General features: G+C 40.1%; 1 protein-coding gene across 1 annotated transcript in view; it reads right to left on the reverse strand.

Moving 5' to 3' along the window:
* Positions 1-27,756, reverse strand: part of FAT3 (FAT atypical cadherin 3) — a 419,039-nt gene that overhangs the window by 124,543 nt on the left and 266,740 nt on the right. The window contains 1 exon segment of the mRNA XM_055802271.1: positions 14,092-14,153. Coding sequence (XP_055658246.1) covers positions 14,092-14,153 — 62 coding nt within the window.

The raw sequence follows: 27,756 nt of genomic DNA on the forward strand, positions 1-27,756 counted from the left end.
TAATCTATGGATTACTGGTCTGACAAAACATCTAAATCTTGTTTACAGGCTCAGTGCAGCAGAGGCAGTTTGTCAATCATGTGAAGTTTAAGATGCAATTCCTGTTTGGCTATATAAGTCTGGTGAATGTGTGCCCAATAACTTTTAGAAAACAGAACATGAATGGTAATTTATTCAGATACTGCTGTTTAGGCATCGAAGGGCTAGTGGAGTGTATTGCACCCCAGAGAAATCAGGGTGTGTGTCTCAAATTAGGAAGTCCTGAGGTAGATCTCAGTACATGCTACAGCGTGGAGGATCAGGAAGGAACACCAAATTAGCCCCGCAAGAACCGAATGAGGTACTGAAAACACAGCCCACAGCTCCGAGTAGGGTAATTTGCTCCGTCAAGAAGCAGGATAAATGACTGCCTCATGCTGAGCACTGTGCTGCAGCAGCAAGGATTTCTTTCAGGAGCTCAGCAGCTTGCTGGAAGTTGGGCGTCCCGTCACCAGTGTCATCCATCACCAGGTACCCTCCCTGTGCTGCAGAAAACCAAAATCTTCTGCACATGTCAGACTTCTTACTCATCAATGACCTGGATGAGGGGACAGTGTCCCCTCGGCACGTGTGCTGGTGACACCCCACTGGGAGGGGCGGCTGGTGCCCCAGGGGCTGCGCTGCCATCCAGCGAGGCCTGGGCAGGCCGGAGAGCTGGCGGAGAGGGACCGAGTGACCTTCAGCAAAGGCCAGAGCAGGGTCCTGCCCCTGGGGAGGGACAGCCCCAGGCACCAGCAGGGGCTGGGGGTGACCTGCTGGGGGGCAGCTCTGCGGGGAAGGGCCCGGGAGTGCTGGTGGGCAGCAAGGTGCCCACGGGCCAGCGGTGTGCCCTGTGGCCAAGGGGCCAGTGGGACCCTGGGGGGCACCAGGAGGAGCGTGGTGGCCAGCAGGTCGAGGGAGGGGGTCCTCCCCCTCTGCTCTGCCCTGGTGGGGCCGCACCTGGAGTGCTGGGTCCAGTGCTGGGCTCCCCAGCTCCACAGAGACAGGGAGCTACTGGGGAGGCACCAGCGGAGGCTACAGAGATGATGAGGGGACTGGAGCATCTCCCTGATGAGGGAAGGCTGAGGGAGGTGGGGCTGTTCAGCCAGGAGGAGAGACAGCTGAGGGGGGATCTCATCAATGTCTACAAATACCTTAAGGGCGAGTGTCAGGAGGACAGGGCCAGGCTCTTTTCAGTGGTGCCCAGCGACAGGACAAGGGGCAACAGGCACAAACTGAAACAAAGGATGTTCCATCTGAATATGAGGAAAAGCTTCTTTCCCTTGAGGATGACAGAGCCCTGGCCCAGGCTGCCCAGAGATGCTGTGGGGTCTCCTGCTCTGGAGACATTCAGAACCTGCTCTGGGTAAACCAGCTTTAGCAGGGGTTGGACGAGATGATCTCCAGAGGTCCTGTCCAACCCTGACCGTCCTGTGATTCTGCAATGCTTTTTATTAAAAAAGCCACAGGTTTCAATTGATACTTTCTAACTGAGAGCTGGACACTATGAGGATTAAATGCTTGAAGAGAAGCATTTAAAGCAAATATTATTTCACTTTTTAAAACGGTGTTCTCTGGCTGAGGTGCTACAATTAAGGCTGCACTCTGGCAGTATCTAGTGGTTTGCAACAGAAATAATGAAAAATCCTTAAATATACGAAAACGTGGTAAATGCCAATGGAAAAAGATAAACCCTGGGCTTTGGTATTTAATTTAATCCCACAAACATATGGCCAAAGTTACACAGAGAGTATCTGAGCAGGTTTGGTTTGGTGAGGAGGATAAGGACTATATGCAAGTGAATCTCATGTGCCAGTTAATATTTTTATTCCTTCTGCTATACGTTAAGGCCTTCTTTTGAGACCAAGCTAATGCACTTGTCTCAATGACTTCTGCATCTCTCTCAGTCAACCGAGGCCATGCCACTCTGGCATACTTTGATGTATCACATAATAAAGCATCATCTCTGCTTAGGTAAAATATGTAGTCTAAACTTGCGAGTTTCTAGAAATTTTCAAGTATTTTTTAAACTGTGGTCATCTGTTGTTTTGGGTTTTTTTAGAAGTGTGGCAATATAAAACCATGCCATTAAATTCTCCATGTTTTTTTCAATTAAGTCTTCATAATAGCTCTTTGGCCTTGAGGGTTAACATTTTTATTTATACAAAACCTTTAAAATTATCTGGAAGGATAGTGGAAAGAAACAAGATTCATGGGGAAAAACAAATACATTTGAGGCTATGACTGAAAGTATTACGCTATTTGTTGGTATCTGGATTAAGGATAACATGCTGGTCCTCAGGAAAGGCAAAGCCATAAACTGGCAGACTGCTATTAGTAATATTTGTATTTTCACTTTCCCAGGAAATGTGAGAAAAAATAATTCATTATTTTGATTCTGACATTTTTACTCTCAATTATTCATGTAAATACTTGCTTTTGAGTATTTAGAATATTCCTTGCCAAAGAATGTATTTTTTTTTGCCAAAACATAAAATGTACTCTAGGACTGCTATGATAACATTTTCAGCATCTCTGTATCAGGAGAAATTAGCAAACAGCAATATTACATTTCAGAATGAGGAGATTAATCTGTTTCCTGACAACCAAAATTTGTTAGGCTGGAAAAAGAAAATTACTGCCTTTGAGGGCAGATTTCATAGCACTCGATGCTTTAGGGCCTTTGTACTTCTCTGTTTAAATCATATCTTCATAAAAAGCAAAAGAATTGTTCGGTCTCTGATTATTATCAAGCTGAAGTCAGATAAGAAAAGCATTAGGATTCTTATGTTCCATGATAATATATATAGGGAGTAAAAAGGTGTCAAATATGCTTATTAAACTGATTCTCAACCCGATTAGAGGTTTTCTTATCTCTAGGTGTCTAGTAAATACTTTGATTTGTGTCATGTTACAAATTATGCTGAATACTCCAATCTTATTTTAGTACATTTTACACAATGATGCACTTCTGCTATAAAAAAAATATTTTTAAAATAAAAGAAAAAAAAAAAATCAGACTATCAGGTTTTTGCATGACATTTTCCTACCTTTCAGGTATGTCTTTTTTGCTCAACCTGAATGTTGAAGGATTATGTGGCAGAGAGACAGGGTGTCAATCTGGGAATACGAAGGAATAAATAAAGAGGGAAAATACATAATATTGAAAGCCGTTACAGGCTATGGTGAGAAGACTAAGGGGTGTGATGAGACTCAAAGAAAACGCTGTGTATTTAAGGTGTACTAGGAAGAGGTTCTTACCAAGTGCATGGACTGTTTGGGTCAGTTTGGGGTAACAAAGAGTTTTCAGTACTCCACCAATACTGGAAATGATGAGACCCTGGATAATATAAGCATTAACAAGGTGGAGACAAAAAAAAAAAAAAAAAATCAGAGGACGAAGCACTGACAAAACCCATATGATGTTACTCTAGAGTGACAGCGTGACTGAAGGGAGTAGACCTCAAGAATAAGGATGAACTTCACCATGATGGAGAGAAGAGAGCTGCAGGGAAGATAGTAAAATATTACAGAAATTGCAAAAGGAAAGAATTGTTCCAGTTTTTCCCTTGCAGAGGCTACCTGCAAACCGGTAAGTCTCACAGGTAAAGATGATCTGGGGAAAGCACCACTTAAGATGCAAGTATCCTGGGAACCATCTCCTGTCAGACTCCACAGATAGTGCAACAGCCTGTGATCAAAAAGCACATCTCATACTAACCCAAAGTCCACTCAGGGCATAGGAATTGGGAGATTTAGTGCTGGGATCCCTCTGTAATGTTTACAGGGTGGCTGGATTTGGAGCATATGAATGGTGGTAGCAAATGAAGTCATGTGAAAATATTCCAGAATTAGCTTTTTTTCAGAGATAAAAAGCATGAATTCTGAACCACTTAGCACAGATCACCCTGGGAGAAAGGACAAATGGATGCAAAACTTGGTTAAGAGCACGTTTCTAAATGATGGATTAATTAGAAGGCATACCAGGATTTCCTATGCCCAGAAAGGATTTTAGTACAGAAACAATGTATTTATAACTGAGGAAGACGATGCTCCCCTGCCTTAAGTGCAAAGCTCATCTCGGTCTTAGCCAGGAAGGCAGGAAACTGAGACCTTCACAAAACGTGTGTGTGCACCCATGTGTGTGTGCTCCAACACTTACAGACATAAATTAACAGTCTGGCAGCTGATGGGTATTGCAAATGCTACAGAAAACATGATATAGCACTAAAGCAGACATGCTTCAGATAACACAAAGGCTCTGTACATCTAAAATAGATTCAAATCATGTGAAAGATTTCCTGCTGCTTCTGCAGAAGATTAAAACATTGGCACATTCATAAAGCAAATGTGAAGATTTAGCAAAGCGGTGTGCCCTTCACAATGACTCTTTGTCTCACCAAGCATGGTGCTTGGCAAAAAAAGATACCCCAAAAGGGTATATCTGACCAATTTGGGCCTGGTAGGTGGGCTCCAGCCCCTATAAAAGAGAGCTACAGATCTTAAGAAATATACAATGAAGCAAAAACCTGTTAACCCTGAGCTAATCTATGAGTTAATCCCTCAGCAAGAAAGCAACATTAGAGCGAACTCCTAAATCCTGACAGAAAAGAACTCAGTACAGAATTAACCACAGAACTTGCCTACACAAGCTTAGCAGGAGGAATGATTTATAAACCCAGAAGGAAGACCTACAATATATCCCTCTTGTTTCAACAGCATTTAACACATGGGTGCAGACCTAATTTTCAAACCACACAATAATGTTTGGTGTTTTAATAATACTTTTCCATCCCATTTGCATTGATCTAATGCTCTGCCATCTCGTAGTTCTGTGAACAGAGCAGAAGAAACAGGTGTTTGGTATATTTTAAATTGCTTTTCTCTCCTGCGTTCACTCACCCATTTCCAGACATACCTGGGGAAATGCAGCCATGGGCACCAATGTCTAATTCTCTCATCCTGGGGATTATCAGGGATAACATCAAGAAAATCACTGCTACTGAAGCCAGACTAAGCACACTGCTCAGAGTAAGCAAAGGAACACAGCTAGCCCCCGGGATAATAAATATGATTTTTCCCCTCTCCACAGTTACATCACATGTCTTCACATAATACTAGTTAACCAAAAGGTCACTTTCTTGTTCTACTTGACTTCATAACTGCATGATGCTAATTCCAGTGAGATCTTAATTAGGTCCACAGGGTCAAGGAAATGCTGATACAACCCTAGGCTCCCAGGAGATGCTCCTGACTTTGCAGGGTAGCAGCCCGTAGGCTGGATTTGCTTCCTGGCACAATTCCACCTTCTCTGTTATGCCTTTAAAAAAGGTGGAAAACGACTGATAAGACAGCAGCTGAAACCTATATGCTGAGTATCTCCTTCCATGCTTGCATGCGATGAGGTGCTTAAAGCCAAGACCTGCTGCTAGATTACTATGGGTCCACAAGGAAAGTCATAAAAGAGGCGTTTGATTCCCAGCATGAGAAAGCCGACAGCACTGTGCTTTGCAGATTTTCATTTCTTCATTTCATGACCCAACAGTTCAGGTCAGTGATTCACGAAATCTGTAAAACAAGCTCCCTTCCCTCTGCAAGCTCCAGATATAGGCAAATCATTCCTTAACTAAGGCAAAGCTCTGGGCAATCACAAATGTGACTTTTCTAATGAGACACAACAACCATGGTGGACAGCAGTATGTGAACCAAAGTCCTAGCCCTAGACAACTCTGATCTTGCCGTGCTCTTCAAAATATGAAACTGAATTAGTACTTGCAAAATCATCTGTATCTTTATACTGGGTCAACTTGCCATCTAAGTAGCTAACAGGTTTTTAAACTTGGATCATAATGTTAATTGTTCCCTGTCCATTTCTAGCAGACTCACTTCCCAGTGAAACATCATTTTCCGGAAAATATACTTGGGCCAGTATTCCACTGTTGACGATGAATCCATCATCATACATATCAATGAACTGGGAAAATAAAATCTCTTTTATGAGCTAAGGAGGGACTAAGTAATAAATGAGCTGTGCTTTTTTTATTTTATAGCAAAATAAATCAACACAAGCTTACAATACTTCTATAAAAGGTCTATAAACTATTTGACTCATTTCTATAATTGTCAAGCATTCAGAACAAACCCCCAAAGGTTTGCATATTGAGTTATGAAGATTTTTTATTTAGGAAGTTCATTAAACATAGAAAAGTGGACTGCTTTTCTTCATTACTATTGGTATCCTGATTCAATAGAATGGATTAACTAAACAAGTGTCAGACTCGTAATGCTGGACTAAAATACTAACATGTAAGAACCTTCAAACGGTATCAGACTAGCTGGATGGCTTAAGCACTCTCCAAGAGGGGCTAGATTCAGATACTTGGATATAAATGATGCACTAATTGAGCTGTCAGCAGTGTCTTTATCCTTGACATCATCCTGGTGTTAGCATGTGCAAAACTTAAGAGAAAAAATCCAGTCTTGAGAGAGTTAAAAGAATTAGATTAATAGTGTCTAAGAAAATAAAGACTGAAATCAACCATAAGCACAAGGCAAAAAGCAAACAAAGCATCCTCAGGGTTTACAAAGACTACAAATGTTGTGGAAATGTCATAGACATTCTTTGCTCATCCAGTCTCTCAAGGCTGTTGGTATTTCACTGAATAACTGAAATAAGCTGAGTGTCACCGCTACTATTTGATGTATGTGGACCCATTCTTGCCCCTTGCCTTTGGTATATTATTATGTCATCAGAGTTGTGTGTACATTTCCTGTTTTTAACACAGAATGTTAAGGAATTTAAATATACGACTCTTTTTTTCTTTTTGTAAATTAAATCTTATTTTGCCCCATTACTATCCTTTTATGAAGTTTTTCCTTATTTAATATGAAAACAAAATTAAAATTCCATATGCATGAAGAAAAATGTTATTACACTCAGTTTTCTTAATGCTTAGGCTTTGTCGTCTGTGTTACTTCTCAAGTTGCTATCTAAAATAAAGGGACATCTGGGAGCAATTGAAATTTGCAATAATCAGAGAAAGGGATAATCCGTAAAAACACGATGCCTTAATTATTTTGTAGTTTAAAATTCCTGTTCATATCTCATGCAAAGAGGCCACTGAACTAGTAATATTTTCAGTGATATACTTGATAATTCTTCATTTTATGGGATCACATTAGTTAGACAACAGTCTTATCGAGGAGACCACTTATCACTGCAGACAGATGAATCACACCAGGACTTTTCCCATATTTTGCTGTGTAAGACTTTCTGTCTGAATACATGAGAAGCAATGTGCAATGTCATATGCAAATCTCCCTGAAAGAGAGTTTTAACCTCCAGTCATCTCGAGCCTTTGGAAAGTTGTTGGCTACTCCTGAAAATAGCAACTTGATGGGAAAAAAATGGGAGGGGATGGGGGGCAAGTGCAGCCCACGCATGTCTATAAAAGTGGTGCAGAATAACAAGTCTTGAAGAACGCAGGGTACAGTGTGGAAATCTGCAGCATAAGATGAGTGAGTTCAGCATGCACCTTCCATACCAGGAACTCAGGTCTCTGCTAGATCCACCACCACACTGAACTGTCCAGCAGGTTACTTCAGTACTTCACTGCTGATGAACCCATGAGGAGGTAGCACAAGATGAACATGCTTTTGATCTTTTAAAAACTGTTTATTTTCTTCCCTTTCTTTTATTTTTTACCTCCCCCCCATTTCCTTTCTTTTTTCCTTTTCTTTTTTCCCCCAACTTCGAAGTTGACATTCAAGTTCAATAAAGTTCACCATTCAAAGCTGACATCATGATATAGCCTTCATTGTGTTTTTAGAAAGTTGCCTCTACATACCTACTTATTCCACTAAAAATCCTTTTAGATGTCCTCAAAATAATAAAAAATAATTCTCTTATTTCCAACAAGCACAGCCGCAAATAATTTTTAAGCTCAAGCTGCAAATAAGAGGCGGTGTACCTGGTTTTTTTTCATTTCCTTTGCATCATCCAATAGGCTTCAATGTTAAAAAAGGAAAGGCATGTGCCTTTGGAGCCATTTAAACCTCAGACAAAATGTTCAATCAGACACACTGCCTCATTTTTACTCCATCACCAGCATGTCACCAAGAAAAAATGCAGCTTTCTCTGCCAAATGTGGGCAATGCTAAAGATCCATGAAACAAATACTTTCACAGATTTGTAATCCAGGATTTAAGCTACCAATGTTCTGTAGAGCACCATTCAGCTACATAAGCCCAACGAACTTCAGCTTTTGTACTTCTCCTGTAAAAACATACACAAGCATATTGCTGCATGGCTGCCTGTGTTCTGCAGAAAATACTGCAGTTTCTCACAAAGGACCACTGACTTCAAGCATTGCCACTAGCAAAGGCTACAGCCTAACTGAGTAGGGCTGAAAACGAAAACAAGGTTAAATCTGTTAAGTTCTTGCACAGGAGATGCTGGAGGAAAAGAGGAGGATGGCAGAGAACACAGTGCCCGTCCAACACTGAACCACCACTGTGGCATTTGTGGGAAGAACTGAGATGAAAGAAGAACATTGTTATTTTAAAATGGTATTTTTCAAGATTTTGAACCCTTTCTCCCCTGCAAACTGTGGCCATAAAATTTCCAGCAGCTATTTCCCCTGTGATGTTCCAGACAAAATTCCAAGTGCAATGAAATGATAGTCCCTCCATCAAAACTCCCCTCACAATTACAACTTCCCATTAAATGAGTGGAAATTTGAATTCTTTTTAAAAGGCCACAATTACAGCAGATTATTATGCTTCCCTCTAATTACCGCATATAAATACATACCATGTAACACAGTCTACTGTACGCTGTTCGTGTACTTACAGTAAATAGAAACCAATACACTTCATTCAGACCATGTATTTTGATGCTCATATCAGATTTACCAATTTATCTTCATTACAGCCCCTTGCACTGTTACTGACATCCTTCTCAGAGCTACGTAGGCTCAAACATCACAGCAGAAAGATTGATGAGGCTTGCATATACTGATTTGTGACAAAAGCAAGGCACTTGAGAGGCACAGTTACTATTCTGATAGCGCGAAGTTGGCTAAAAATTAGCTGCACTAAGCCAACACTCTGCTCCCACTTCTGCTCCTCATTAATTATGGTACATGACTCAGATCTTGAAGGGCTAAGGCTGTTGTAATAGTATTTTTAAACCTATGGTCTTCAGTTGCTTTTTCACTCCTGAAGATTTTTAGTTTTGACCGTGCTTATTAGAAACTATTGTTATTTAGAGAGGCTTTGAATAGACAAGTTTTCCACCATGACAAATGTTAAAAGATAATTTCTGAATGAATCTACAGTGGTAAATTTAAACATAAGTTTGCAGGAACAGAGAAATACTATGGATAAACTGGCTAAATGTCTTAAGAGCCTGCACCACGTGTTCATCAAGGAGAGACTTAATAGCCTCAGCACTTTAAAAGCACCAACTTATTATACACCGTTATCAAGAGGATGAAGAGGCCATCTGGCACTACAGACGATTTATCCCTCCAATCATAAAGTTTCAGAGACTGTATCTAGAATGGCACACTGAAGCTGCACTTTTGGCTCATTCTTTTGCTAAATACAGATCTTGCCCCAGCAATTCCCAGCAAACTGAACTCCCCAGAGGTGGGTGCATTTTGCAGAGGCTTTCTGTGTTGGAACCATAAGTAACTCATCATCTACAACAGCACCTTCAGAAACCACTCGAGGTGAGAAGGTATGTGCTCAGATCCACTTTCGGGGATGAATACACAAGTTAATGAAGTGTAGCCTGGATTCAACAATCCTCTCCCATCAAGCTGCACATGTACACTGGAAAGCAAACCAGGAATTATTCATATTCTGGACATCTCACAATCATCTGACACAACACAAGGATGCAGATCCTGCATGAAATAGTTTAATTTTTACATTTATTATTGGATCTTCACCACTCCAGCAGCTGTTTGCGTAAAATCACATAGCAAAATCACTAGAGTTTGTAAAGCTGTCAGACTAGGATTAGGAGGCATCTACAAAAAGTTTGGGCAGAAAAAACAGCCAGACTATTTTCTGTGGTTTTCCATAGCTCAAACTCCACAAGTATTTGCCACTTCTAGCTGCTTCTTTTTAGTAATTTAGTATAATACAAGAGCTGATAGAGTTAACTGTTAACATAGAAATTATTCAAAGGGAACACATACCCAGAAGAAGAAGAAGGAAGGAAAAAAAGGATAAAAAGAGGATGATGTGTCCCGTTATTGAATGAGAATAAAGACAAATCACCTGATATCCAATCACCAATTGCACCTCACTTGGAAATACATCACTGTTTTCATTTACTTGCAAAGCTAGCAGGTAACTCTCAGAATTACATTTCTTGTTTCAGATGGATATTTAAATACTTCATCCCAACTACAGAATCTTTAAGAAAGTCTATGAAATACAACAAAATATTTTGTCTTGCTTCATGTGAGAAAGTAATGTAATCAAGTGGTCATTTTCCTCCCATTGCAGGTAGAGCTATTTCATTAGTAAGAATTCAGTAAATTAAGAGACCATCCTGTATAAAATCCAGTGACATCCAATTTAAACTTAAGCAGAAAAATTCTACCTGATAACCAGCACTGATCAAAACAGGCAGCCTTGCAAGACATTACAAATGTGCAAAAAAACCCCCAAGCTCTCAACTCAGGAGCAGAAAAAATACAGCACTGATAATGCTACAATCAGTGAAAAGCCTGGGAGAAGAAATAATTTTTTTACTCCTCCTAAAAAGCCCGAAACAAAAAAAAAATACAACAACCTTCCGCAAACATCATCACCAAAACAAACAAAAAATATCAATTATTATAATGGGGGGGTCTGTTTCTGACTTCATCCTGCATCTTTTGACTCAGGGTCTAGACACGTTTCTGCGCTTACTTTGGAACATACTCTTCAGTAAGTGTAAATCCTCTGACAGCAGCCTTGAGTACCATTAAAAAAGTCACGTGGGCACAGGTCAACACATCCAAAGAAGATAACTAAAGGAGGACACAAGAAGACATGCACAGCTCATCTGGGCTCAGTACTTACTTTGCAAATGAATTCTTGGGCACTGTTGTGGTTTAACCACAGCCGACAACCAAGCACCACGCAGCCGCTCACTCACTCCCCCCCCCCCCCCAGAGGGATGGGGAGGAGGATTGGAAAGGAATGTAAAACTCAAGGGTTGAGATAAGAACAATTTAATAGGGAAAGCAAAGCAAGGAATTCATTCCCCACTTCCCTGGGCAGGCAGGTGTTCGGCCATCCCCAGGGCAGCCGGGCTCTGTCACACGTAACGGTTACTCGGGAAGACAAATGCCATAATGCCAAATGTCCCCACCTTCCTTCTTCTTCCCCCAGTTTATATACTCAGCATTACGTCATATGGTATGGAATATCCCTTTGGCTAGCTTGGATCACCTGTCCTGGCTGTGTCCCCTCCCAGTTTCCCGTGCCCCCCCCAGCCCTCTGGCTGGCAGGGCCCAAGGAACTGAAAAGTCCTTGATTTAGTATAAACATCACCCAGCAACAACTGAAACCACCAGTGTCCTGTCAACCTTGTTCTCACATCAGAGCCAAAACACAGCACTGCACTAACTACTAAGAAGAGAATTAACTCTATCCAGCTGAAACCAGGACAGGTACTTACAAGGGGAGTCACTTAGATTCAAATTTCCTAAGCATGGCAGCCTTAAAAATATACATCCAGTCCTCGCATGTTTCCTGCAATATGGACAGGGACAGACCACCCCAGAAGAGCCTCCTGAAGCCATCACAGGCAGCGGTCTGGAGATGAGCATTGGCACTAAACACAGTTAAAATGACCAACATCTGCCATCTTATTTCACCTTGTTTGCACAACAACTTTTGCAAAAGAGGTGGAAATACTGTTAAGAATGGAATTTTCGCAGTAAGTACTGGCCAGTATGGGTATAACATCCCTGTCAAATTCAGGTAGGGAGAAGACAGGCTTATTAAAAATAATTAAAAAGTTGTAGCTAGGAAAGGTCTGTCAGTGCCTCACACACACACTGGGCAAAGGGGGGCAAGGGTTGCTAGGTCAGGCACTAATCACAGCTTTTCAAAGGCAGACAGGTTTGCTCTCTTTTATACCAGACAGACTACTGGAAGAAGGGTATGAAATGAAGCTGGAAGGGAAATACTGTACTACTGGGAGACCATGGTTGTCTCAGCACTTAAGGCCTCCCTAGGGGGTTAATTACACACAGAGACAGCCAGGCATTTTAGAAAATTTTCTGAGCACGCCACAAGAACAAGCACAGCTTGGCCAGCCTGGCTCCGGATCCCCAGCAGTGTATTTGCTCTGACCCCCAGGAACGCGCCGCAGTTCATCGGCAGCTCAAAGGGCTGATCTGGCCATCGGGACCGTGTCCTTGCCAGAGTCTGATTCCCTTTCCTGCACACCACTCCTAGGTGGGTTTTACAACAGTGTGGTCCTCTCCCCAGTTCTCCAGGACACTCGGTTCAGGTGTTTCTCTTCTCTGTAGTTTGCCCTCCACTCCCCATCCTCAAGCCTTGGAGCACCCTATAAAACCAATTTCCCTTTAGTGCATCTCCAGTCCTCAAAATCTTGCAGATGGTTATTTTTTCAAATGCAAAAAAATGCAGGGGAAGGAATATATTAACTTGTTTCGGTGACTAAAGTGTAATTCCTATAATTTTTATTTTTTTCCTTTTTGCTGTTAATAGTGACACTTCCCCATCTGTATGGGAATCCTCTGGCAAATGTAAATTTGGCATGTTTCACCGAGGTCTCAGAGGCAAACACATAAATACAAAAGAGACTTGCAGACCTAAGATTCTCATCAATAGATACATTTCAAAACCAATGCCAATTTATTCAGTTTGCAATCTTCTCTGACAGTATAAACTGGAAAGCTTGCAGTTATTGGAACACATGATTACTAACTTTCCAATTTAAATCCTAAAAAGGGGCAAATCCTTTTATTTCCCTCCATTTATTTATGGCCTGGAATGTGTAAGAATATACAGTGAATAATCAAGAAAAAAAACCCACCCTGAAACTTGTACAGTAATAAATTAACCCTTCTCTCCCATGTTCTGCACTAACTAAAATAATTTGGATTTTTAATAAACAAAAACAATCATGGACAAAAAGAATATATATTTTAGTATATTTTGCTGCCAGATAGTGATTGCATTGGGAGCTATTTTGTCCAGATGTTTTTTAACTTGTATGGATTTGAAGAGAATTTCCAAAAATACATAGTAGGAATGATTGATTATGTGGGACAACAAGGTTCTTTTTTTACTTGCACCAACACAAATCAAGAATTCCTTAATTCGCAAAAAGACAAGAAAAGAGTCAAAGATTTTCTACCCAGAGGAAAAAACCCACAGCATGGTGTACAGCAGTGTGAAAGAAAACACATGTAGTAAACCCAGTAGTTTACAAGTGTATCATTCCATGCCCAACATATGTGAGCTACTTATATAAAGAGAAACATTCATCTAAGGGCCAAGGGAACGGTTTAGATACCGTTTTTAGAGGGCAAATTTAACTTGAAAATTGTCGTTGATAGCCCCAATAACTGAAAGCTTCGTTGATTCTGATGATGCAGTGAATGTGAGCAAGGTCAAAGTTTACTTTCAACCAAACGAACAGTTTGCATGTTTGATCAGAGATGGAAACGTTTAAACGTGTTTAATCTGATAGATGGAAAATCTTGGCAAGGTTGGGGTGATTCCAACAATTTTTTAAAAAAAATCGGATATTCTATACTTCTGTCACAAATAAAATGTAAGAGTGACAAAAAAAGATTTAACTGAAGCAGGTTAGAAGTGGAAAACTAGTGCTGTGCGGATTTGTTCTATTTTTTCCTTTGCTTGTGAATTGCAAAATGTATTTCTTCCGTATAAACAGGCAATTCCCAGCTTTGTATGAGTCTGTCATACATTGAGAGAAGGAAGAATACCACTCTCCTGGAACAGGAAGAAGTGATTTAAAACTACAAAAATCAGTTAACCTTTTAACATATATTTCCCACTTAATCTTACTTCCAAAAAATGCTCTGCTTGCTGTTCCCGATCCAATTTTCTTGATGTTGTTGTAATCAGACCTGTGAAAAAAGGATGATATTTGTCAATATCCGTTGAAAAATATATCTCTATCGACCAGAAGAAATAAATTAATTTTCATACACTCAAAGGGGAAAAAAAATAATCTATGTGAAGCTATATCAGACACAGATTTCTTGACATCTGTCAAGCACTTTCTTCCTCAGTCCAGCCATTATGACTTTCTGACTAACAATGAATCTTTGAAGCAAAATGCTGTGATAAAAGTAACTGGAAAAATTAGTTGTGTATCTAAGTTAACGTCCTGCATTCATTACAGTAAATACATAAAAAAACTTACGAAAGTTTCACTATTTGTCTATAATTAATTGCTTCAATGAATCATTTGCATTTGACTGAAACCCGTCCATAAAAAAAAAATCATTAAAGATTTCAGAGTTCTCAAACAATTAATGGGATAGGATGCTGATTACTTCCATGCCAAGAATACTTGACAAAGAAGGTTATTTCTGTAATAACTACTTGTATACATAATGATTTCCAAATGTAATCATTCTAATGCATTAAAGGTTTTGTACTACAATTTCATCAATTTGTTCCATGCTCAAATTGAGTCTTTAAAATAAAGTACCCTTTTACATGAGGTTGATCACGATATGTTTTTTTTTAAAAGCAACATACTTTCACAAATGATTAAGCTCTTGTGAGATTTATACCAAGGAAAGATAATTAAACACTTTGAATGTTCCCTCAAGAAAAACAATGCATATTGCCTATGAGCATAGCTTAATTTTTTTATTTTGTTCTCACTGGAGATCTAAAGGGCAGATTTGAGTTTTCCCTCATACAAAACATTTCATTGGATATGAAAATGCATCATGTGCTTGCTTTGTGATAGATTGTGATGAGTGTAAAGGGACCAACTTCTAGAGATAAAGCTGGTTTGGGAGACAATTGCAGTGGACAAAGCCAGTCTCAAGAATTCCTTGTCTCTAAGATTACCAAGGAAGACAAGAAAGTAAATACTCCCTGGACTACCTATTACACTGATTTATTTAATCAGACCAGCCAAAAATCTAAATATAAATCCATTACGACCTTAATTTCTTAAAAAAACACCCAACATAAGCAACATTTTACATCTACATAACACTTCTAGTCCCAGAAGGCTTCTACAGCTACAGCTCCTCATACTACACTGTTGCCTTCTCCCTGAAGGAATCACTTTACATATTTCGGTGAGAAGGGAGGAAATATTACTTAAAGTAATGGGATGAAATGAAGAAAGGCAAGTCCACTCTGCTTCCAGTATGTCAGACTTGCTACAAGATCTATTAGACCATAGAAGAAACACCCAAGGTGAGGTCACAGAAACCAAAGTGGATCATTGCAATTGCATGGAAGAACCTGATGATGGAAAAAGTCTTTAAAACCAGAACAACTGGTATTGCCTGCATCCAGCAATTGTAAGTATTCAAAACAGTTACACCATATGGGAGATATCTACTCACTGCATGAGTTTAAACAGACATGACAGCATGGATGACAAATTGGTGTCATTCACACAAGATCCCCCCATGTCTAGAGAGAATGCAAAGATACAGGGAACATGTTCCTAATTATGAAAGAAGTTCAATCCCAATAAAGTGATGAAATAAAATTTTCAAATTTGAAATATCCCTGTTTATCACATGTGCGGTCACTATGGATACTTATCAAGCACAACCTAACCACAGTAACGAATATGATAATTTTTACATCATCTTCCCCTTCCCAGTGTGCCACTGTGAACTTCAGCTTTCTTCCTGGGCAAGAAATGTGTAGCTGTAAATTATAGAAAGTCTCTGTCCTCATCATCTTCTTCAGGCAGGTAAATTCACATTCCTATTGAAGACCAAGAGCTAACGTCTGAAACTGAATACCACTCACTGTCAGAATGAGCAGTACTTGTCGTTCATTGGTAACACTAAAACTACTCCAAGTACTACTACTACTGCTCCTCCTCAGAAAAATACTGTTACCACTAAAGGGCTTTTCTGTTTGTTTTCCTTTTTTCAATGTAAAGCCTTTAGGACTGCAATAATGGTCAGAGTGCCTTCAGACTTGAATTTCCTTCTAAAAGAGGTGTATGAACATATGGCAAGTCTCTACAACAGAACTGCCTGTGCTTTAAACGCAGAAGATCTTAGCAGATTTAGCACCCAGACCTCTATCAGCTGGTCCTGAAGGGCAGGTAACCAGACCATTACCATCAGTTCTGCCGACCTGATCCTGAAGCATGGTGCTAGCACAACTAGTTGGTTTTGCTTTAAAGAGTGCTCTGCGTACAAGCACCAGTTCCAGGCATTAGGTGGTTACAACATGCTATAGAAATAATTGGTCATTTGCACAGTCATGGGGCATCTAGTTTCCATTCCTGTTCTCTGAGGAACTCCCATGTGACACTTCCACGTATATTCTTGAAGTCTTGGATAGATCACACGGTACAAAACTACCGTTTAAAATACGGTTACACAGAAAATCAGATCTCAACTACTTGATGTTGATATTTATATAATTATGGTCATATATTAACATGGATGTGAATCTGGTCTTTTCAGATTATAAAAATGTATTTCGAGGAATCTTGTTTAAGACCAATCATCAAAACTGAAAGAAATAAATATATGCCAGTCATGTCTAAGACTACCCACAGCTTTACCACTCCAGTCTCAAAGAAATTAATTTAATGGGTTTTATGAAAACCTTGCCGTGTCCGTCCATCCCTCCTGTACTCAATACTCCATGCCATAGGTACACAACAATAGTAATATTTGGCAGGATGCAGAACTTTGAGATACAGGGGCAACTGAGAGAAACTTGGCTTTGCACAAGAGAATATATCCCAGGTTTAGTTCTTCTCTAACTGTATTAAACCATCATGCTCTGTTATGGCACAAAGACATTACCTAAAGAACATAACTCACAGAGAAAAGCAAACCCAAAGAAAAGATGTTAGGCTGCACTGCTGGTTATGATATAAAATCACAAGGGGACAATGATAAAAAAACGACCCTTTCTCTTTTCCCATCTTCAATATGTGGCATAGCTCTTCTAGACACAGCCATCTGGACAACTGTCCAAAGCTAGCTGGGAGATATAGCACGCATTTATCACAAAACAATCAAAAATACTAACAAGCTTCAAAAGTCATAGCACACCTCTCAAATGGTTTCTCTCAGATTTCCAGGGAAATATCATGGTCCTGCTATGGGCAGGAGATATTTATAACCGTGATGATTCTTTAAGAGCAGCCATGAAAATGAAAAGGAAAACTGGACCCGATAGAAAAGTTATTTACAATAAAACCATCAGCTCACAAGCAAGGTTATGTGATTCTGTTCCCAGCATTTCATACTTTTCTTTGGCTTTCTGAGTTAAAACATCCCTCTGTGCATCCTGGCATATCTGTTCCTCAGGTCATAAAACCGAACTCCTCAAACTCAAAACATTGCTTGACCCAATATTTCAGCTTGGAGACAACTACACGTTCTTACATAACTTGCTTTTCTACAATACCTGTTGCTGTTGATATTGGAGTACTTTTCTCACCATGATAAATGAAAATTATTGTTCTCCTACTGTTACAGAGTTCAGAAATGCTGGAAGGTGATCTACCCCATACAACATGTCCCATTATACCGCAGGACACTGTGACACGTCCCAGCTGACACCGACTGGGGAACATACTTCCAGCACCTCACTGTACGCTGAATAGGTGGTTCATCATCACCTCCTGCACCATTCCATTTGAAAGGAAACTTGGTACGTGGACGGAGAAGAAATAGCTATGTCCTTCACCCCAGCACCTTATAATCTGGATGGGAGAAACAGAAATGTGGGGTGGGCAACAAAGCAGACCTGCCTTACAACTTAGGTGCAGCCAAAGCGACACAGAAAGAACAGGACCAACACTAAGAAATCCTGATACTTCATACATCAGCCTATACAATCTCCAGCCAATGCATCATCTTGGAAACTAATTGCCAGTTATTAGGGCTCAAACGTGTGACCAAGACATTTGAGCAACACTCAGCACTTAACACCGATGCTTGGGATAATGCTTCTAGCGCACTGACATGAAAAGTGAAAAAAAGAAAAATTTCAGTGACAGAGATCAAAACCTACCTGAGTTACTTCACATTTGCAAGGAGTGAAGGATGCAGTTACTAGAGGGCAGATGAAGAAAGGCCACTTATTAGCAAATGGTAACTCGATCATACATCTGATGTCTTAGAGTTAATGCCAGGTATATGTATGGACGCATGCATGCATGAGTGTGTGGGTATACACAATTGAAGATGACATAAAATTAGGACCAGTTATGAATTCAACAGTACAACTAATGCTTTATAATTTTTTTTTCCCGAAAACTGCATCTTTATTAATAATAAAGCCAGCAAAACTAAAAAGGAGAGTAGCAGCTTGTTGGTTCTATTGTATGACCTAAAATATACTTTGTTATTCAAAAGTGTCACAATGTTTTGTATCAAACTGAATCTTTTGTGATGTATTATATCTTTTTGAGCAGTAGTTTGTTCTGCTTCGATGCTTAAACTTGTGGCTATGCTAAATGTCTATATCCAATGAATACCCAGAAGTATACATTGCTCTTTGATGATATGCAGGTAATATGCTCAATCTACTGCAATTCCCCTGCAATCAAAGAAGCTCTGTAAATTTAGGCTAGCTTCTCTCAAATGAATGTAATCTTTGCTTTTGTTTTCAGTCAGTACATGGAAAAACTACAGAAAATTATGAACTTATTTAACATAAACAAAGTAAGGCAAACAAATTTATATTGAAATGTAATTGAAGGTCAATATTTAATTTTTAAAAATTAAGTAACTATATATCTATTTACATATCCAAATTATTCCTTCTTCAGGAGCTTTGATTCTGCCACATAATGGTGCCAGAGCTCCAAAATTTCATTTGAATTCTGACATCTTTGTTTATGTTCATCTTTATGAAATTTTATTTTGTGCATTACTGGAAATATATTTTATAGGATGGCCTAAAGCAGAGACACTTACGTTTATGCTCATTTTATTATTAACTTGACAATAAATGTGGGAAAGTATGCAAGCAAGGTGAGAATCTTGAAAAATGCAGACAATACAGCAAATAACATTTCAAATCTTAGGTAAATTTGATGCTGATTAAAGTGCAAGTGACAACTGAAGATGGGGGAAATTACACCAAAACTACAATAGCCCAAATTGTCATCTGAGGATCATGTATTTATTGGACAAGACTATTTTATAAATTCCATAATTTATCAACTAGTCAGTCATCCAGAGTAGGCTATGCACATTAGCCTTAATTTATATGCCAGAAGAGTTAAGAGTTTCTTTGTTTTCTGTTCTAGAAAAGTCAAAGCACTCTCTACTCCCATTCTTGCAGTCAAAAAGGGTGATGGCACCTGGACAAACGTAAACCTGCCTGCTAACTCTGTCTTCCATACTTTAATTAGAGTGGCCAATTGCCGGTTAGGATTTTCCAGGTGAATAATCCATGCTCTGCCTTCAGTTAGCTCTCTTGTCCTCATACAAATAAAACCTCCGCATGTCTGTGTGTGCTTAAACTGATAGAACATGTTATACAAATACATACATATATACTGTATATACAGTAAAATATTTGAGTAGGTATATGTATGTGTGTGACATTTTACATATACCCAATAAGCTGACTATTAAAATTTATCCTAAAATACACATATTTACAAAGGTATATTTAGCTCTGAGGTTTACCTATGTTCATTTTTTCAATATATGTGCAGAATTTGTGTTAGAAACAAATTTTCATGGACTTAGACACAGAAAAAAAAAATCACCAAGGGCTGTTAAATGCAAAGGCTACGGCAGAGGAAATGTCTAAGCACTGGAGAGCCTGAACAGTAGCACACAGCGGGAAACGTTGCTGTGGGTTTGTTTCTTCTGATGCTTATTCTCTATATATCCAGATCAGCCCACAGCTGTAGGTGTGACAGTGAACTAATCTGACCTTTGGCTTAGAAGAAATTCACATATTTTTCAATACTATGGCACTTAGGGACCAAAAATCAGTTTGCCACAGGCTATTTTCTAGCACAGATTGAATTTCCCTAATATGGCTATGAAGCCAAGGAAAGTTCAATAGCCTTCTCCTGATGAAATTAAATTATTTTAATTCAACCTGTGGATGGATAACCTTACCTGAGCTGTTTCCTGAAGTACTGCTTAAAAGATAACAGAATCTGGTATGGAGAGACAGCATATTTTACTGCTGTCTCTGGAAGTGTTGCAAGTTTTACGGTATAAAGAATAAATTTTTTAAAAATGAAATTTTAAAGAACTCTCTATTAATTTCTCATTTCCAAACCTTGTTTAGATGAAATATGAACTGAGTATATGACAGGTGAACAAGCAGGCCAAAGCAAAAGAAGCCAAATACGTTTCTCTCTTTTAAACCAAAGGCTGAGTGTCTTTATAGATAAGAAGTTGAGTAGGAAATCCAAGTCTTCTCCTTCTCCAGCAAAAGACTAAAAGGATACAATTTACTCTATATTTTACTGTCCATTATTAAATATTTTTTTCTTTCTGCTATGCATAGTTATAAAAACTATTTCATTAAAAAATACAAGTGTGGGATGGGTTAGAAGTATAACTAGGGACTTCAGGCGATTACGCAGGGTTTGATGGTAACCTCAGAACATATTGCCGGGCTGCAGGTCATAGCAGCACATGCTTTACACCCTCACTGTGCACAGTGGATGTAGGGTCTTTCCCTGGGACAGCCAGGCAGCACAGGGTCATATATGCCAGGGCTTATACGTCACACCCACACAGAGATGGCCTGGATGGATTAGCTGAGGTCTCGTCTGAAATCTTTCTAGACGCCTAGCTGCTGAGGGAAACTTTCTCCTCATTAAAATATCGATCCTCATCTTCAAAGAAAACAATTTTGAAACGGAAACAAGAATATAAAATTAGGGAGCTTTTTCCACAGAGCTCCTGCACCTCTGAACATCCTGCAACACTCATGTTATCTTATCTCAATCCAAAGTGGATGCGCTTCCCAATCTGCCTTTCTCAGATACAGTAAGGAACAAGGATACAGAAAGAAAACCACAGGAAGGTGTCAAAGAAAACTTTCCCCATGACAGCTCTGCTTGGGGACAAAAACACCTTGGGAGTGTTTGTTGAAAATACAGGCCTTCTAACCCATGAAGTTAAACAGGCAAAAGAAATAAGTAAAACAAACACTGCTTTTCCAAAAATATTCCATGAATTCACCGACTGGTTATACATGCTGCTCCTCCACCAGAACCCCAAGGCCGTATTTGCAGACATTCATATGGGAACGTATGGGTTTACTGATGAGTTTACTAGAAATCTCAAATATTTATTAACAGTACACACAAAGGTATGAACACAGCCTTTCCATACATACACTGAACACAAAAAAGGGTACATATCTGTTGAGAAATATAGCCATCAGCTGTCAACTGTGCTGCTACTCTTTGAAAGTAATTTTAGGCCTTTACATGGGGAAAAAAAAAAGGGGGGGTGGCCACAATAAACAGCATTAGGAATTCCACCATATATTCAGGAAAGTAAAACGATCACATATTCCTAACCACAGAAATGTCGAAATGAATAGTAATAACCAGGGTAATTTTATTACCCACAGGCAGTGAGAGGCGTTGTAAACACTCTAACAGCACATTCATCTCCTGCAATAAATTAGAGATTGACAAAATGAAATTGAATTTCAAAGATAAATGATAGAAAACGATGTACATTTTACTTGGAGATGTAAACAAACATATCATTTTATATAATTACACATGTAAACCTCTAATTTAGAAAGGCTGTATTCTGATCTAAATGAATGATACTTCACTGAACAAGAAAGAGAACCCACCAGGCGAGCCTGTGCAATTACGTGGAGGACTGCTGCTTTATTGTTTTTCCTGAGGTGACAATGAGAGTGAAACGACCTCTTTGAAACAAGCCAGGTATAAAAAATGATTGCTTTTAAAAACAGTTACATTTTCTAATGTGTGGTTATGCCTGGGAAAAAAAAAATAAAGGAGAAGCTGAAGTAAAACCTTTTTATTCCTCTTTGGTTGTCCCTTCTGTCTCTCATTAAGAGTTCCCCCAGCTTATTTCTGAAAATATCAAAACTCTGCACAAAATGCACAGCAAACATATACTTCAATGAAGAATTTGGATTATGTTTTCCTTTAAAGGCAGATTCTGGCTTTTTTTGTTCCTAGAATATGTTTAAAATGACAATATGGTGTGCCAGTCTGTTCAGCCTGGTGGAACAGGGGACTCAGAGGGACTCCCTTTCATCCCTTCGAATCTCAGCCAGTGCAGTCCTCAGCAACTGCAGGCAAAGCCACCACTCCTGTAAATATTCCTCTCAATTTTAAAAGTGGCCAGGTTTTCTGTTCCCCATATTCAACCTGGAAGGCTGTTTGGGAACACGACCGCATGGTTGAAAGCCCCCGTTCCCAGACAGACTGCGTTTATGAGCAATTTGCACTTTCAGTTTGGTCAACTGAACAAGCCAAGCTCCTTTGGCTTCCCCTCACCTAATGCATTTGCTGTTACCCTTGTATTGCAATTCCAGCCCTCATCCTCCCCGGCCTGATGGAGTGAGGCTGACCACCGTGCTCCAGGCAGTGTCTACACAGCCCCACTAAAGCAGCCTAACTACCACCTCCAGTGGATCCATTTCTAGCAGAAAGCAGCAATCTTGTTATTAATCCTCAAATGTACTGTTTCATTTACTCTGCTAATGCATTTCTACCCTTCAGACTCCCAGGGACCCTTCCTTTCTATTTTTGTTTCCCCAGCCTCTCCTGTTTGGATGATGCTTACCAACTCTGGAACAAAGCAATCTCCCACTTTTTGAAGCCAGCATCACTGAAGAAGCCACCAAACAAAATAATTTATCTAGCCAATATTTGAAATAATCTGCTAATGTGTGCCCTTCAGCATGCAAATTCCTCTTTCAAGACTCATCATTTTTATTTTCTCTTTAGCCAGACCCATACACACATATCAATTTGACTATTAATCTCCATGTCCTTGTACCTCATAAATTCTGCAGTATAACCATATCAAATGCATTATCGAAACCCATGCAGATGACACACAGAGCATTTCTTAGAACAACATTTATCTTATCAATGACATCAAGATAGGCTGATACAATTTACTTCTGGTAAACCCATGAGCAATTTTATCCCATCTTCTATTTACTTCCATGTTTTTAATTATACTGTCCTTCAACATACATTTGAAAGCCTTACAGATGGCAGAGGTCACACAAACAGTTCTGTGACTACAAGGCTTACTTCTTCACCCTGTCCTCCTGCTCTTTACCACTGACATTTTTTTATTTGTTATGTCCCAATTGTACAGTTCAAATCCCAGATCTGATAATACCCATCAAAAGTAACTACTTGCTACAGGAGTTCAACTTAAGGTGCACATTTCTGGAGTGGAGATTATCACAGTTATTCTTACTTGCCAGAAGAGTGATAGCACTGAATTGGGTTTGGCCAGGAAGAAGCCAAATCCCAAACAGCTGTGGACAGCTGGATGAAGTCTGCAAACCTGCCTGTAACAAACCACAGCAACCACCTGACTGGGATTTCTTTGGGCCATAGATAGCTTCAGGCATCTCAGCCTGAACTCAGGTGGGATGAAGCTACCGCTCATACTGCAACCCCAGAAAGCCTACCCTCAAAAATGACCCCTCAGGGCAAGGGTGGTGAACCACCATCAAACACAGAAAGTCCACAATCCGCAGCTGTGATTTTTAAATGAAAAGACTGATAATACTCAAAGCGCCCAAGCTGCCCTGGCTCTTCTAGCACAACTGATGAGCAATTTCTCTGCGGTGTCATTTTAGCCTGAGTCATCTCGTAGGGCTGTGATGCTTTGAAACAACTGAGCAAATGACCTTGAGGAACTATCACGCAGGGGCTTAGCTCTCCACAAACACTTCATACAGAGGTTCACAGTTTGTGGGATAAGAAGATTTTCAAGTTCAAATCCTTTATTAAGGCTGAAATTAATACATAAGAATAGAAACAGCATGCGTATCTTTTGTTTTCTTCCCTTATAAAGTGTAGTGCCGCCTCAAAACCTAATTGCTAATACGATGCCTCAGCACAGATTTTAACATCCCCCTACATCGCTTTCATTTTCAGGGAGAAATTACAGGATTCTATTTGGGTTATAATTAGCATATAATTATTACTGGCAGGAATAGCTATAAATATACGTAACTGGTGGCTAGCTTAGTAACCAGCACACATAATCATTATACAATTTTCTTTAATTTTTTTGTGCACAAAGGCCTCATCATTCTGTAAAAGCGATGACTGAGCCTAACAAGACTCTGGTTCTAATTAATGCTAATGAATTTCACTGTTTGCAGGAGAGGAAACTTATGTAACATCCATGGTGGGGGTAGGTGGTGCCACATTCCGTGGGAAGGGGCTATGCAAATACTCTGTACCTTGGGCGTGAATACATCATGAATTATTGTTTGATCTCTTTCCTTGGCATATTATGACAAAGAAAGGAAAAAACCAGTAATAAAAAACTCCCAATGTACGCTTTTGTGAAACATATGCATAGGTCACAGCATGCTGAAGTCCTGGTATTTTCCTTTCTCTACTGTGGAGGAGGAGTGGAGGGTGAGAGGGCAGAGCTGTCAGTTTTTCCTCCTAACTTAGATGCCCTCATTACCTTCTAAAGAGAAGTGATTTTGCATTCTTCCACACACACCCTCAACCGAACACTGTTCTTGACAATTGCAAAACAATGCTGGGTTTTCTCCCAGCCACACTCAAATGAAAGGCATCGATCCCTCATTACCCGCAATCGTCTCCAGCTCAGCAGAGCCACAGGGCTGGGAGAGGGGTGCCTTGTGCTAACTGCATATTCCCCAGGTCAAGTCAATCTCATCTTCATCCCTAATAAAAAAATGATTCATTGCCGAGGTGACCTTCCTGATCCAGAGGCAGAATGCAGAGATGTGGAAAGAAGCTTCATAGAAAAGATATATGGCCTTATTTCATGACATGCAACTCACAGATAGACCCCAGCACTGTCAAGATCCATTGCCCTTCCCAAGGCGTTCTCCTGCCTAAGAAACCATACTGAGACATCTCTTGTTTGGTTTCCAGCTCACCCTCTGTCTTGGTCTGTAACCTTACGTGAGACATTTTATGTCTCCGTGCTTGTTTCCCCTCCCATGGGATAATTGATATCTTTCTTTGTGAAGTGCCTTGTGTTCTATAATGAAAAAAATGACTTGTGTAAAAGTAACATACTAGTATTAACTAACAACCTCATAAAGCTCAGCCGTAACAGCACTAGGCATTTTCCAAAATTTATTGTTAACGAAAGAAAATAATTTATTTGAAGACTGAAATTAGTTCCTTTGCTTTTCAGGGTTTTCTGCTTTCCTTTTTTTTCAGTTCTCTGTGCAGGGATTTATTTAAATTGTTATCAATGTGTAAAATATAGTATTAGCTCTAACCTCCTACCTCAGTGGCTCAGCACTGAAAAAAAACAGCAAAAATGCACTGTAAAACTAAAACAAGAGCAGCAGCTGCTTTTCTCTGAAAAGCCAGTCCATTACCTCAGCCTTGCTGAGCAGCTGTCAGTGGAGAGGCATGAGTGGGTCCTGGGTACCAGTAAACCTTTGGCTGAGGAAGGGGGGCAGAATCAGTTATTTGCAAAGAACCCCCTCTTGCTTTTGACACCAAGTGAGAGGTGGGATCCCCAGACTGAGCTTTTTTCATGTGCACAGGCAGATGGTGCAGAGGAAGGACAAGCAGACCCCATGTTCAGTTGCTCAGTCGAGGGTCTCAGCGGCATCACAAGCATCGTCCCTGCTGGCTGCTTTTAAACAATGACATTGATTTATTTATAACTCCCAGAGTGAGGGGGGAAGAACCTGAGGGGACCACAATGAAAGTATAGAGGGGATGGAGGAATGAGATGTGCACTGGGGAACAATGTGAACGTGCATCAGTCTCAGCGGAGAAGAAGAAAGCTGGGTGTGTTAAGCAAGCCTTTGCCACCAATGGGGCTGGTGACAGGGGAGCAAGGGCCAGCCATTCACCTAATGAATGAGGAGGGAGTGGTGCTACTACAAGGACTGCTTTTGGAACAGAAGATGCATCCAGAGGCTGTGACAAACTACTGCTGGAAGTACTGCAGTTGTAGGGACAACCACCACTTCCTTTTAGTTTCTCCTGACTGAAGCACAGCCATGCTGTTTTGCTCCATCACTGCTCATACACATCTCCTTTAACCTTTCTACCATCTCCTTTTGACTCTTGGTTAGTGCAAAAGTCCTCATGCTCCACTTCTTCACCCTCTGAAGGCCCCAGATAATGATGTTCACCTAGCTGAAAGAGGGATGTGTGTGACTTGATCCAGGCCTCACCTGTGTTTCTCTCCTGGACACAAAAATGGGGCTCAGAGGTCCTCCCAGACCTGCATGGCAGAACTGTGAGCCCAAGGAGCTATCAAAGCTACCCCTCTAATCCTTCCTTGGTCCTTCCAATTGAGTAAATCACGTCTCCTTAGCTACCTCCCTCTTGTACAGATCCCTATTAAAAATATGAAGATGGATATGGATGAAATAGGAATGGAAACATGATGTGTGTAAAAGCACCAAAAGAAACAAGACTCGGGTTTCAAAGAATAGTCTGTATTGGTAAACCAGGGAGATGACTGACAGCAGTCAAACAGGTGAAATCTGGGGAACGTGCTGTTCACATCTGGGCAGGGGGCTCTGATAAGGTCCCAGCATTGACAACTTGTCAGCAGAAGACCTATGGTCTGGTAACAGGAGGAGGGAAACGTTACAGCACTTCACATATACTATCATCCTAAGTGAAAAAGAAATGATAGCTCCAAAGATACCCACGATGAAGAAATGAAGAAAGCGAGCAATGATTTACAGAGACAGATGAAAGATTGTGATGCAATGGTAAGTGCTAATTCCTAAATGTTTTAAAAGACCTGTCCAAAACTCAGTTCCTTGTCAGTAAAGAAGAACCCAAGAGACACAGTGAAGACTTCAGTTTCCCACACAAGTCATCTTGGTCTCAGCACTTGGATACACATGCCTTGGTGTGGTGTGTAGAGTATGAAAGTGTAAGTAGTTAAAACCACCTTATAGAGCAAGTTAAATGAAACAACATGCCCCTCTCCCTTCACAAGGTCTCACACTGAGCGTTGTTACGCTTAACTGTGACACTCTCAATTCAGCTAGGTTTAATCTAGGCGGCTTCTCAATAAAATGGATGCCACATTTAACTATCCTGCTGACCACAAGCTGAGGAGAACCATGAGGATAATACACACACCCATTGTGAAACCTATTCTGAGCTAACCTATCATGGCTCAAAAGCCGGTTGTTATTGCACTACTGGATACAAAGGCTCTGAAGCAGAGTGGGATGCTCGGTGTGCTCATTTGCATCTCATTACCCAGCATGCTCTTCCTCCTCAGAGCTATTTTCATAGCAGCATTGTTGTCCGAGCCCTGGGAACAAGTGGAAAGATTTGGTGAC

The sequence above is a fragment of the Falco peregrinus genome, chromosome 4 (genome assembly GCF_023634155.1).
Source record: "Falco peregrinus isolate bFalPer1 chromosome 4, bFalPer1.pri, whole genome shotgun sequence".
NCBI lineage: Eukaryota > Metazoa > Chordata > Aves > Falconiformes > Falconidae > Falco > Falco peregrinus.